The sequence below is a fragment of the Halichoerus grypus genome, chromosome 8, assembly GCF_964656455.1.
Source record: "Halichoerus grypus chromosome 8, mHalGry1.hap1.1, whole genome shotgun sequence".
NCBI classification, from domain to species: Eukaryota; Metazoa; Chordata; class Mammalia; order Carnivora; family Phocidae; genus Halichoerus; species Halichoerus grypus.
The window spans coordinates 41998599-42012949 of NC_135719.1; the positions used below are offsets into that span (position 1 = coordinate 41998599).

Consider the following 14351-nt stretch of genomic DNA (forward strand, 5'->3'; position numbering starts at 1 on the left):
AGTTATTCAGAATAAAGCTCCTATGAACATCCATGTTCAAGTCTTCATGTGACATAGATTTTCATTTATCTTGAATAAATATCCAGGAGTGGGGGCACTTGGGTGTCTCAGGTAAGCATCTGACTCTCGGTTTTAGCTCGGGTCATGATCTTGAGGTTGTGACATCGAGCCCGGAGCCCGAGTTGGGTTTGCACTCAGCTTGGAATCTGCTCGTGCCTCTCCTTTCCTCTCTGCCCCTCCCACTACTCACTCCCCCTTCAAATAAATAAGAAAATCTTTAAAAAAAATATCGAGGAGTGGCACTGTTAGGTCATATGGTAAGTATATGGTTAACTTTATAAGAAACTGCTAGATTATTTTTTGAGCTGGAATACTGTTTGCTTTCCCATCCACCAGCAGTTTTATGAGAGTACTGGTGACTGCACGTCCTTGCAACACTTGATATTGTCGGTCTTTTATTTTTACCATCAAGAGGGTGTGTAATGCTAACTCCTGGTTTTAATCTGCATTTCCATAATGACTCAAGATGCTGAGCATCTTTTCAGGTGTTTATTTGCTATCCATATGTGTACTTTGGTCAAGTAACCATTCCAATTTTTACCCATTGGTTTTTGTTGGGTCATTTGTTTTCTTAGTATTGAATTATAAATAATATATTCAGAACACAAGCCCTTTATAATATATATGTTTTGTAAATATTTTCTCCCAGTTTATGGCTTGCCTTTTCATTTTCTTAATCATGTCTTTCAAATGGTAAACATTTTTTTTAAGCTTTATTTATTTATTTTAGAGAGAGAGGGAACATGAGCAGGAGGGGCAGAGGGAGAGGGAGAGAGAGAATCCATGCCCAGCATGAGCCTGAAGTGGGGTTCGATCTCACCACCCAGAGATCATGACCTGAACCGAAACCAAGAGTCAGGCATTTAACTGACTGAGCTACCCAAGTGCCCCAAGCGCTAAACATTTTCAGTTTTGATGATGCTCAACTTACTAAATTTTTCTTGTATGATTTGTGACTTTGGACAAGGGAATTAAAAGGGTACATTAGAAAATATTTACTTAACACAAAAGAAGGTAGTAGCAGAGTAATAAAGGGACCAAAAAAAAAAAAAACCCATAGAAAACAATCAGCAAAATGCCAGATATAAATCCTACCTTATCAGCGCTTATATAAATATAAATAGTAAATATTCTAATTAAAAAGCAGAAATTGGCAGAATGAAAAATAAAACTATATAATTTTGATAGATATGTATTAATACATAATCTAATCAAAATGTATACTCTAAGTGCATTAATTAATATGTATTAATATATTTATATGTTAGTACAATACTATTTGTGATATATTATTTAATATATTAAATATATATTACATATATATATAAAATTCAACCCTATGCTGTCTATGAGAGACACATCTCATATCCAAAGACACAAATAAGTTGAAAAGATGTGAAAAGATACATCATACAAATTTTAGCCAAAAGGGAGCTGGAGTGGCTATACTAATATCAAAGTATATTTTAAGACAAAATTGGTACTAAAGACAAGGAATGTTTTAAAATGATAAAAGTGTCAATCTACCAAGAAGATTTAACAATTAAAAACACATATACACCTAACAACAGAGCCCCAAAATCCATGAAGCAAACCTGACATAATGGAAGGGAGAAATAGATAACTCAACAACAATAGCTGTAGACTTCAATACCCCACTTGCAATAATGGGTAAAATGACTGGATAGACAATCAGGAAGGAAATAAAAAATTTGAACAACAATATAAACCAACTAGATCTAACAGGCATCTAGAACACCCCACCTAACAACAGCAAAATACATATTTTTCTCAAGTGCCCATGGAACATTCTTCAGGATAAGACCATGCGTTAGCCAGAAAACAAGCCTCAATAAATTTTAAAAGAATTGAAATCATACCAAGTATGTTCTCTGATGACCATATAGTGAAATTAGAAATTGATAATAGAAGGAACTTTGCAAAATTTACAACTATATGAAAATTAAACAACAGACTTCTAAAGAACAAAAGGGTCAAAGAAGAAATCACAGGGAATATTAGAAAGTAAACTGAGATGAATGGAAACAAAAACACAACATACCAAAACTTACAGGGTGCAGCAAAAGCAGTGCTCAGAGGGAAATTTATAGCAAATAAGCTACTATAGTTTAAAAAAGACCTTAAATCAATAACCTCAACATTCACCTTAGGAAATTCAGAAAAGAAAAGCAAACTAAACAAATCAAGTAGAAGGAAGGAAATAATAAAGATTAGAGCAGAAATAAATATAGAAAAATGATACAGAAAATCAGCAAAACCAAAAGTTGCTTCTTTGATAAGATCAACAAAATTGACAAATTTTGACAGTTTGACAACTGACCATGTTGGAGACTATAAGGCACTTGAGTCCAGTACCAAAAATGAGATAATAGGTACATACACACTCTCTTTGCAAAAGGTACATGCTTTGTATAAAGAGAATATATAGAGAGTATTAACGTGCTGTTGACACTCTCAGCAGAGAGAGTATATTTCCCCCTGGTAATTATGACTCTGGGATAGAATTGCCATTTTGGAACGTCCCAAGTAACAATTTTTTTTTTTTAATTTCTGTGAACAAACTTGAGTTGTAATTTCTTTGATCTCACAATCAATAACTTTAACAAAGATCTGACTAAGTTTTTCAAGGGAAGTTTTCATATGCAAATGTTACAATCTTACCTCATTTGGGGCATCAAACTAACTGTTAATTCTGTATCAAAGAAAATGAACTTACAACTTGCATTTTTTTAAAAAAATCTGGGCTGGGGCGCCTGGGTGGCTCAGTCAGTTAAGTGGCTGCCTTCGGCTCAGGTCATGATCCCAGGGTCCTGGGATCAAGCCCCGCATCGGCCTCCCTGCTCAGCAGAGAGCCTGCTTCTCCCCTTCCCCTCTGCCTGCCGCTCTGCCTACTTGTGCTCTCTATCTCTCTGTCAAATAAATAAATTAAAAAAAAAAAATCTGGGCTGCCAAATAAACAAACAAACAAAGAAGAGAGCAAGAGAGAGGATGAGAGAGAAGACTCAAAATACTAACAGGAAGGAAAGAGGGGCTATTACTACTGACTTATAAGAAAAAGAAAGGAACAGGGGTACACTGTGGACAACCGTATGCCAACAAATTAGATAACCCCAAGAAATGGGGCAAATTCTTAGAAACGCACAAACTACCAAAACTGAATCAAGAAGAGAGAGAATCTGAATAGATCTATAACAAGTAGAGATTAAGTTAGTAATAAAACTTCCCATAAAAAAACAGTCCAGGACCAGATGGCCTCACTGGAGAATTCTACCAAATGTTTACGAAACAATTAACACCAATCCTTCAAAGTAGAAGAGGAAGGAACACTTCCCTTACTCTATGAGGCCAGTATTACACTGACAAGCGAAATCAGATTTTAAAAAAATGTGAGAAAGAATCCCTACATACCTATATCCCTTATGAATATAGACACAAAAGTCTTCAGCGAATTCTCAAGGGAGATGACAATTTTTACTTATTTTTTAAATACAGCAGTGCCAGTCAGGTATCCTGACAGGTTTCTCCTGGGCGCCTCCAGCCTGGAACCTTCCCTGTCAGCTCTGGCTATGGGCCGGGTCAGCCGGCTCCCTCCAGCCTCTTCCACTTTCCAGGTTCCTGGTGTTAGGATTTCCTTAGGGCAGGAGGCACCAGTGTCCCTTTTCATTTACCACTTGGGGTCAGTTTGTTGGTCCTCTGTGAGGGAAATCCTTTACTTTCTTTTGAGCGAATCATTTCAAAGCACCCCTGTTGTAATTTAGCCAGTATCTGAATTTTCCCTGCTCTGCAGATCTAGGGCAAGCAGGGTTGGAAGAAACTCTGGTTCCTTTCTCTCGTGAATTCCCCACCACCCTCAGTGTTGACTGACTGTGACCCCCACATGCTGCAGTCAGGGTTGGACATTCCTTCCTTGCTTTACCAGATCATCACTCTGTTGGGTCTCAGCACTCGTGCTGGATGGTAATTTGTCTGTTAAATGTCTGTGTTCCCCTCTAGACTGTGAACACGTTAACAGAGACTGTCTTACTCATTCTGCAGCCTTGGTGCCCGGCACAAGGTGGAGCCTTGGGGGTATTTGTGAAGCTGTGAATGATTCCCAGATCCTTGGGTGAGGAATACCCTTTTCTGACTGGCCCCAAATATCCCTCTTCTCACACCACCTGCCCATAGCTCCTTGGTTCCAGTTCCAGCCAGTTTCCCTTCTGTGTGTTAGTCTAGAATGTTCATCAGCTGGTTCTCCTGCCATGTCCTAGGCAACTTTGTCTATGGGAGTTCGATCCATCATTTTATCTTCAACAGCAGATCTTTCTTCTTGTCCTCTTTCAGAAAACTGCCCAGAATTCTCAGTAAGACCCGGGTTTTGAGTTTATGAAAGGAACCTGGCTTATTCTTAACTCACTAGGACTGACCCCCGCCCCCACCTGTGGTACCTGGCCAACCAAACCCAGCTTGATGGGGCCAAGAATCACCCTTGCAGTGTTCCAGGGATTCTGGGGAGGAGAGCACCAGCTCTGTGCATCCTCCATATCCTCTGCTGTGGCCTGCTGGGACTCCAGTGCTTAACCCAATGACAGCAGGCTGAACACAGTCCTAGAGGCCCCCGTTCCTCAGCAGGAACAGTGGCTGGAACTTGTTCTCTTCAAGGGATGTTGATGGCCACAGGAAGTGAGCAGCTTCCCAGCTCTGCAGTGGCTCCTCCCCACTCCAGATAGATGGCCTCATAGTAATTCCTACACTCAGCTCAGCCTTATCTCCTCTGCAAAACCTGGCTGAGTGTATGCTCCCTGGATGAGTTAGGATGTTGTCCAATCCCCCCAGCACTGGGCCATGGTAACTTCAAGTCCATCTTCCTTGGCTAAGTTCATTCAGTGAACACCTATAGTGTGCTAGGCACTGGGACAGAGAATCCAAAAACTAGCATGATTGTTTTCCTTGAGGAGTTCACAGCGTATTGGAAAAGACAGAAATATGAATAAGGACAATCAGAGGAGCGGATGGTTGGGTTGGGTCCTTAAAGACGGATAGAAATTTACTAGACGGAGAAAGCCAGTCATGAGGGTGGTCGGTAGGGTGACAGCGTGAGGCAAAGGGAAGGGTCTAGAGGTCAGACATAATGGCTTAGGGTGTAAGTGCAAACTGCAAATAGATGTCAAGAGGCAAATGGGGCCCAGTTGGTCTCTTTTCCGCAGGGCAGGTGACAGGGAAGTGATTGCAGGGTGCTAAGCAGGGGAGAGAGGCCAGATCTGAGTTAGAAAAATCACCCTCGTAGCTGTGTGGAGGCTGGACTGCTGGTGAGGCAGAGGCCAGGGGGTCAGCAAGGAGTTTGCCCCACACACAACGAAGAGGAGCCATTTCGGGGGCCTCTTGAGAGAGAGCTGCAGGATTTGCTGAGCTGTGTGCTGTGGTGTTGAGGGGAGAGTTTAGAATGGCTCTCAGATTTCTCCTTCGGGGGAGCAGGTCCAGAGAAGAAGGGAGACCCATTAACGAGAGACAGGCCCGTAGCATATGTCCCTACGTCAGGCGGCGGGGCACGGCTCCAGGGCACTGGGATGGAGGGTGGGCAACCAAGACACCAGCAGAAGTCTGCCTGCCTATTAAAATCTGAATAAAGCTGACTGGCCTTCACATTCCTTGACCTGCGCAAGGTCTCATGCCCTCCCCTCTGCCCCCTGGATTTCTGTGAATTCTCCGGTTAACATTCTTTTAGTCATTTCCGGCTCTGGGCCCCTGTTTCTGGTGAACCAATCCCATTTCTGGTCACCCTCACCAGATGCCAGATCTGTGGTCTGTCCATCCCCGCATTGATCGACCTGTCCCTTTCCTTGTTGGGGGGAAGCCAGGCCTTGTGCACATGGCGGACGTTGTGCAAGATCTGGGGAGTCAGAGGGGGTTTGTTTCTAGTTGTGCAAGGAGCAGCCTTAAATTACCTCTCAGATCTTCCCATTTGAAAAAGTCCTCTGGGCACCTCAAGGGCAGCCATTTCCCACTGGGGGGACCTTCCCACCTCGCCCCTCACTCTGTCACTGTCTTGCTCATACCTGCTGCCAGCATCCCCCACCCCCATTATTTCAGGAAATTCTGAATTCCTCTTACTCTATAGTGCAGCACGAGTGCCCTCTAACCCCTTCTCAGCTCAGCTCCAGGTCCATCTGTTCATTTCCAAAACCCATCAAGTTTCTCCTACTTGAGTAAAAGAGCATCTTGAGATGAACAGCATCCATTCTGCTTAGAGAGTAATTGCAGTTTTAAATAGCATTTTTTCAACATTATATATTTTAAAGATTATGAAAAATGTTATTCTTTTTCTTCAATTAGTCTCTCCCACCTCTTCTCCTAGCTCTCCCGGTGAACCTCCTCCTTCGGTAGCTGGAAACTCAAGGTGAAGAGTTGCACCTGCTGTCTGGGGCCCCTCTTGGCTCCCTGCTTCTTTCTCCCTGCCCACGCCCACTTCGCCATCTACTTGATGGAGTGTTCAGTGATGTTCTCTAGTCTCTCCTGATGATGCCACACCCCTGGTATGGGGAAGATGGCTGAGATTGGCAGGGGCGGATGGATTGGGGAAAGAGCCTTGTTCATAATGTTCGTCTAGAACCAATCTGGAGGACATCCTTGCCCTAGTTCCCAGCACCGAGTTGGTCACTGTGGCATCTGCATCATTTCTTAGGACTGCCAGGCACACAGGTCTTTGTTATCATTCAAGTTCAGCCCAGGATACCAAAGGGCCATGGCTGCTGGAATGGGAGGGTCCTGGCACAGTAACGAGAGAGACCTATTAGGATGCCTCCAAAGGAGGGCTGGGGTGGGATTTGTGTGCAAACCTTCCAACATGCTCCGGGCCCTGAGCCCTCATGACTGTCTGTCCATCCATCAAGGAGACAAGCATCTGCTGTTGTCTGAAACTGCCCCGGCATTAGGCGTTTGGAGAGGAGGAATTAAAATGTCCCCACCAAGCCACAGTCCAGTGGGAAAAGACTCAAACTGATAAATCACTCTGAAACGTGCCAGGAGCTCCATCTGTGGACACAGAGGAGGGCGCGCCCTGGGGGCTGTTGGAACAGGCACGGTGGGTGGGCGGGGGTCCATGCGCAGTGTCTGTGATGCCTCTTTCACCGCTTTCTGTGGTAGAACGCTGGGTGCCCCCGGTGCTGGGGGTCTCGGCCTGGAGAGCTCAGACTCCATCCTGAGGCCACTAACGGGAATGTTGCGAGCTGGGCTTCACGAGGTCCACTCGGCAGCAGAGCAGACATCTGCTGGGGCTGAGGGAGCCGTCGGTAAGGACGCGGGGCTCCACGCCCCCACCCGACTGCCAGTTCATGCAGCGGAGGGCCTGCGGCTGCTGTGCTCACCATATTCCAAGCCTAGACCCTCAGATACCGTGAGAAATCTCACGGCGTTACGGACTAAATGTTTGTACCCCCAAATTCACATGTTGAAATCCTAATTCCCAGTGGGATGGTATTGGAAGGGGGGGCCTTTGGGAGGTGATCAGGTCACAAACATGGAGCCCCCGTGAATGGGATCAGTGCTCTTAGAAAATTGCCCCCAGAGATCTCTCTGGCCATGTGAGGCCACAGCAAGGAGATGGCATCTCTGAACCGGGAGGCAGGTCCTCACCAGATGCCAGATCTGCTGCTACTTTGAGCTTGGACTTCCCAGCTTCCAGAACTGTGAGCAATCACAGCAATACCCAGGCTATGGTATTTTTGTTACAGCAGCCCAAGCTAAGACACAGAGTGCAGGCGGACAGAAAGTGAGGCAGCCTGGCAAAGGCGGGGCTCGGGGTAGACCTGCTCCACACGTCACCCCCGGGAGAGACGGGCCCGGGAGTGGAAGGCCCAGTTCGGCACGACTGTCGGAAGATCGAACTGGGGCCAGGATGCTACCACATCGGGGACTTGGCCTACGCACCTTCCAGGAGCGACTGCACTCCTCTGCCAGGGTCCCTTGGCTCTTTCCACCTTCCATTCCTCAGGCTGCTCAGTCCCTGCAAGGCAGCAATGGTAGGGTGGGGGACGGGGACAGGACTCATCTTCAGGGCTGGCAGACAACCCGGCCGCAGCCTGCTGTGTCCTGGCTCACCTGCCACACCGCCCTGGGGGCCCCTCAGAACTCCTGCCTTCAAGATTGTGAGGGCAACAGGGAGGTCATGTTGAGGCCGGGAACCAGGGACCCCAAAGCTCTTGTTTTCTTAAAGGAAAAAAACTCTTTGACCACACAGGAGTTTGATTGGATTAAAAAAGTGTATTGGATTTCCAATACTAAATAAAAACATGAAATTGTTTTTTTAAAAAGCCATAGAGTTTACAGCATCAACTACAGAAAAGGCCAAACAAGTGTGTACAGAAACTAGTCCCCAGCAGCCCCCCAGGCCCCCCTCCAGCAGACAACAAGGCAGCAGACACGTTTGTTCCAAATCCTCCTGGAGGAAGCTGCTGAGCAGCCGCTCAACTAGGACGTTACAAGACACACAATGGTTTAATTTCAAAAATCACAGGAAAATGTAAGAAAATGTATTAAATTGTGAAAAGGTGCAATACAGAATAGCTTTCCTTTTTCTTAATTTTAAAAAATCCCCCAACTTTGAACAGTTATTTTATTTAAAAATAGGCCCCCCTCCCCGCCCCCGTTCTGCGGCAGTATCCAGGTGCCGAGGCCCTGAGGTAACACAAGTGTCAGGGTTCACGGGAGGGAGCGCCCTGAATACCGAGCACGTTTCTTTGGGCAAAAGGTAAGACAGCTTCTGGGGATCTAGCCCTCCTGGTGTCCAGGGTGCTCTGAGTGCTCTCCTCAGGATCAGTTTAAGTGCACTGGTTTTCCAGAACCCCGCCTGGCACGATCCTCTGTGACCAGCTAGCATGGCAGCAGGACTTCCGGCATTGCACTTCTCATTGCCCCCAAAATAATAAATACAAAGAGTTCGTCTTCTACAACAGCAAATACGTGTGAAGATCTCAAGAGGGGAAATAACAAATGTACAAAGGCAAGTGGGGTGCCTGCGGGGCCAGGGCAGAGCCCAGGGCGCCCGGGCTGGTGGGCTGGGTACCCACCCGCGGTCTCAGCAGCTCACCTCTTCCTGCCACAGAACCAAAGCCTGACGTGCCTTCTAACTGCCTTCCGCACTGTCTTCTGGGGAGTGGCGGGGAGCCGGGGAAGATGCTTGACGGTCAGTCCTGGATTTTGTTCCCATTTGCAGTATTTAAAAAACCCACCTCAGCTCCTTACCTTTTTAAGACAAAGAACGTAAGGGCTGTTTGCAAAGGCAAAGGGCCTCTCAGCATATTTCAGGAGCCCCCTGCTACTCCATTCTAATCAGGGGCTTCGCTGAGCTGCTGGGATGGAAGAGGCGGCAGCCACCTCTGCTGTCCCTTTCTGCTGTCCCCGTCCCCTGCTACCTCCAGAACAATGTTCAGAAAGAAGCGGAGAGCCTCAGGGCTGCCGCAGCCTCTGCCCGCCTCGTCCTTGTGAATGCCTTCCCTACGGGGCTCTGGAACAGGGCAGAGAGAACCAGACTGGCTAAGGACAGGGACTAGAGAGAAGCAAGGAGTCCTGTGAGGAAACCAAGTTCCTTCCTTCACCTCCCGCGTCGCCCAGGGAACACACGGTAACAGCGGGCAAGGGCTCCATCTTGCCCCGATTCTCCAGGAACGGCTCGGGCTCTCGCCTGGGCACTGGCTCATCAGCATGGACGTCCTCACCAGGATGAGACCCAGACATCAGGGCAGCTAAGTCCTCGAACTCACCTATTGCACAGAAGAATTTTTTAACTAGATCCAAATGAAAGTCCAGTTGCAACTTAGTGACAATAGAAATGGACATGCCAGGACAGGACGAAAAAGAAGATGCTTCCGTTCTCTGCAGGCTTCTGGAAGAAAGCACGACGACTGAAACATTCACAGACCTCAGCAGCCCCTCCACTTCCTATTCCCAACCTCCCAGCCCACCCCCACCCCAATACTTTGAAACTGCACAGAAAGCAACAAACAAGTCTTTTCAATGTTACATTTCATTCAAATAGATCTGTGATCTCACAGTGATGAGAGGAGAAAGTCAGGCCTTTAATAATTATAATAAAAAAATAATAAAAAAGCTTACAAACAGCAATGCAACATTTCCTCCCCCCTCAAAGTGATGGATTAACAGCTGGTAGAGGATGCAATGACTCAGAATTCAAAAATAAAAACAAAAAACAAGCCAACCCCTGGGACAACCCACACTGTCAATGACTTTCCATACAGAATTCAAACAAGTAGTCAAATGTCAACCACTTGTGGAGAACACCATGGACTCCCTTGGTTTTTGATAGTGTTTTCCTTTCGAAGGTAAAATAAAGTAGGACACAAATAAAATTGTACGTAAATGCCAATGTCTACACTCCATAAAGGCGATGCAGTCGCAGCACGAAGACACAGCCTGGCCACAAAGTGAAATGTAGGGTGCACTTCTTGCCTCTTCCCCGGACACAAAATTTTGGCCCATGGTGCCCAGTCCTGCAGGGTATCAGCAGGCAAAGGGAAGCCGCCTTGACATGGGCTCCTTCCAGGCTGACCAGGAGAAGGCAGGTGGCCATGCCTGGAGCCGGCCCCACGCAGGGGCGCCGGCTGGTCGGCTCGCTCGCTCTGTGTTCTCAAGTGCTGTCCTCGCGTGCTCTGTACAATCCTTGCTTTCCAGGCTCTGTCCCAAGACTTCTAGACCCAGGTCTGCAGTCAGGTCCTGGGGAAGGTCTCATGCTGTCGTGATGGCGTTTAGGTCCTTCATTAGTCCTTCCAGGTGGGCCATCTCTTTGGTCAGCTCATCTGGTTCGTAGCTCTAGGGGAAAGAGAAAGCACATAAGCCCTCAGCACCGTTCCTGGCTCAGAGGAGATGCTCAGGTATGTCTGCTCAATGAACGAGCACATCTGCTTCACACTTCTGGGCCGGCACACAAGATCAGTGTGACCCGAACGCTCGCAGGCTGTGGGACACACACCCAGACATCCTGGCTGGGCTGATGGCCCAGGAACTTACACTCTCAGAGTCTTCCAGCATCCTTGTGGTCTCCTGCACGTCAGGGGCACTGGGCACCACCACTGGCATAGGAGGCCGGCTCCTTCCTAAAGTCCCAATGGAGGCCGTCTTCACCGAGTGAATGTGATGGTTCAGAGCTGCGGGGGAGAGGGCACCATTAGGTGTGCGGCCGAGCCTGCTCCCGCAGATCTCACGAAGGCAACTAAGGTCCAAATGCTGCTTCAGGGTGAGGGATGCACCCAGACCCAGTGCACAGATCCTGCTCTGAAAAGGCAACGCACTAGATGGAAGGCGGGAGAAAGTGGGGCCTCTCAGAGGCCAGAGAAACTATTCCATTTGGCTTTAGAAAACTAGAAGGTCAAAACTCTTTTCATAACAGTAAGATATTTTTGCCTCTGCGCTGATGGTATAAAAGCAACAGTGGGTAAAACTGCTGGAGCCTCAGCATAAATTAAGGCAGTGGTAGCAAAATATAAAGTCATTCACGGACATGCCTTGCAATTAAAAAAAAAAAAAAGCTAGTTTAACTTAAGATCATCCTTAACGAACTAGTAAAAATTATTTTACGAAATCTCAACCTTGATTACACATCCTTTATTCTATGTGACAAAATGGAAAGTATGCATAAAGTACTTCTGTACACTACAGGACGGTGGCTGGCTGAAGCTCAGGGCATCTGTGACAGCTTGAGTTACAAGCGGAACTGTGGCTTTTGTCATGAAACACCATTAGTCCAAAGAAAGACTGACAGCCAAACCAGTTATTCAGACTTGAGCATTTGACAGACATTTTCTAGAAAGTAAATAAAGTAAGCCAGTCACTTCAAGAAAAACAATGGAGGGTTTTTATTGCCAATGATAAAATTTAAGTTTCAAATGAAAATTAGAATGTTGAAAACTTGTATCTGCCACCAAGAGCTTGAGAGCCTCCCAATACTTACAGACTTTGGTGATATTAATAAATGTATTTTTAGATATTGTATAATGAACTGTGTTAAGATTTGGAGGACCTGTATAACTTAATGAACCAATATTTTCCAAATGACCAATGTGTGATGTCTGATATCATGCATTCAAAGTACAAGATAGATGGATTTTAATGGAACAGAGTACAAACAGTTCATGGATATGGTTACATTATGTTACAAACAAACCTATAAGAAACTACAACTTCTTGTGTTTTGCTACAGTATCAAAAAAAGAATATCCAGTTCTCTGAAAAGTTACAAAAATACTCTTCCTTTTTCCAACTTCATATCTGTGAGGCCAGGTTTTCTTCTTACACTTCAACCAAAATAACATATTGCAACAGACTGAATGCAAAAGCAGGTATGAGAATCCAGCTCCCTTCTATTAAGCCAGACATTACAGAGATTTGTAAAAATACAAGACAATGTCAGTCTTCTCTCTATATCTTTGTTTTGAAAAGTTATTTTTCATAAAAATACGCTATTTATCTTTACATGATAGATTTGCTATTTTTAAATGAGTTAATAAAATAGCTTAAAATTTTCTCCATTTTAATTTCTAATACACGAACTATTGGTAGATCTAGCCCATGTAAAGAAAAGCTCCTTCATGGTCTCAATAGCTTTTAAGAGTATAAAGGCGTCCTGAGACCAAAAAGCTTGAAAACCACTGACTTACCCTAAAACAGACCATCATAACAGATGGGGAGAAGTGGAAAAACACGCCTTTCAGGTTAGGGACTTTGTTGGGTCATGTGAACTTGAGGAATAGACTTCCGTCCCATCTGAAGGGCCCCTTACTTCCATGTCTTGTCCTCCCTGATCCTTCCCTAGCTTGTAGTAACCCTACAGAGGGAGGCATTTTTGGGAGGCTAAGTGGACTAGATCTGTTGCCCACACCCATAGTCACTGGATTTTACTACCAAGCATTCTGCACCCAAAACACGATTCAAAAAGTCAGCCCTCACTCCCCACCATATTATTCTCTGGTTCATATGCATTCCCCAAGGAGGGGAGCCCATATACTTCCTGAGCAGGGCAACGAATTCCAGCTATTCTAAACTGCTAGGATAAGCTTGGAAGATATATGCTATTTTCAAAGAAGAGGTGACTTGTGCCACAAGCCAGAGCCAAAGGTTCCCACCAGTGGTGCTGCTGTCCTCACTCACCTTGCTGGGAGAGTAATGGTGTGCTTGGCAGCGCGGGGTCATAGGTGGGAGGGCCTGGGGGCGGGACTGCCGGCACAGCAAAGCTCTTCAATGGGTGGGAAGGGCGCACGTGGGCTGTAGGAAGACTCTGGCCTGAATCTTCCTCTTGGGAGCTGGCCAAGTAAGAGGAACTGGTAGCACCTTCAGGATCCTGGTGATCAGTACAGCATGTTTGAGACGAGGAGGCTGGCATGGTGTCAGTGCTGGGGGTATTTCGAACGGATTCTACAGCAGGAAAGTCTAAATGTTAGCATTTCTTCTACCATTAAACACACGCACATACCAGGGTTCTGGCTACTTCTAAGGGCCCCTGAAACCAGCTCAATAAGCACTCAGGATCAGTGCTAGTCCAAGGCAACATGGATTAGCACCACTGTCAAGGCTAGGTAAGAGTGCACTAATCTAAAGGAGTCCCAAACAACTTTGCCAACCAGCTGCTCTGCTGAAATGTTCTTGCCACACAGCTAAGTGGTCACAATTTTACAACGTTCTTGTAAGTATTTACTAGGGAGTACACATAAAGATTCCTGAGACTATTGTCTATTAAGATGTAAGCATTAAAGAAGATTAAAAACATCACTCACTGACTGATGGATGGTCTTAGAAACTGGCCTGTCATAGATAACATGTCCACCTGACAAGTACCAGATCTGCCCACGAGGCCTGGCGGTTACTACAGGGGAAGCAATGCCACGGGCCCTGCATGCCCTTGGGGACTGTGTACAGCCTCAGCAGAACAACAGCCCCACAGCTCAAGGGAGACCTGGACAACCAAATAGTCCAGAGGTCTGAAAACAGCTTTAAGAGCATGCCATATGAAGGGTGTTTGGGTCCAGAGAAAAAAAATAGGGGAAGATCAGCCTGGAGAAGGGGACGACTAAGGAAGAACATGACAATCTCCAAATATGTGAGGAGGGGTTAGAGTTGTTCCAGAAGGCAGCATGGTGGGATAGACAAAACACTGGGTTTGGAGTCAGATAAACCTGGACTATAATCCTGGCATACTAGCTGGGTGAACTTGGCAGTCACTGAATCTGAGTCTGCTTCTTCACCTACAAAACAGGGAGAACAACATAATTCAGTGAGGACTGAGA

General features: G+C 46.0%; 1 protein-coding gene across 9 annotated transcripts in view; it reads right to left on the reverse strand.

Moving 5' to 3' along the window:
• Positions 1–8299: 8299 nt before the first annotated feature.
• The window catches only part of NEO1 (neogenin 1), a 250853-nt gene continuing 244801 nt past the window's right edge, over positions 8300–14351 (reverse strand). For 8 of the 9 annotated variants that reach the window (XM_078079123.1, XM_078079125.1, XM_078079120.1 and 5 more), the window contains 3 exons: positions 13219–13482; positions 11083–11219; positions 8300–10884 (listed from right to left, as the gene is read on the reverse strand). In XM_078079123.1, coding sequence (XP_077935249.1) covers positions 10801–10884; positions 11083–11219; positions 13219–13482 — 485 coding nt within the window. In that variant the 3' untranslated portion in view covers positions 8300–10800. The remainder of the gene's footprint in view (positions 10885–11082; positions 11220–13218; positions 13483–14351) is intronic. The other variant, XM_078079126.1, reaches the window with a different exon arrangement.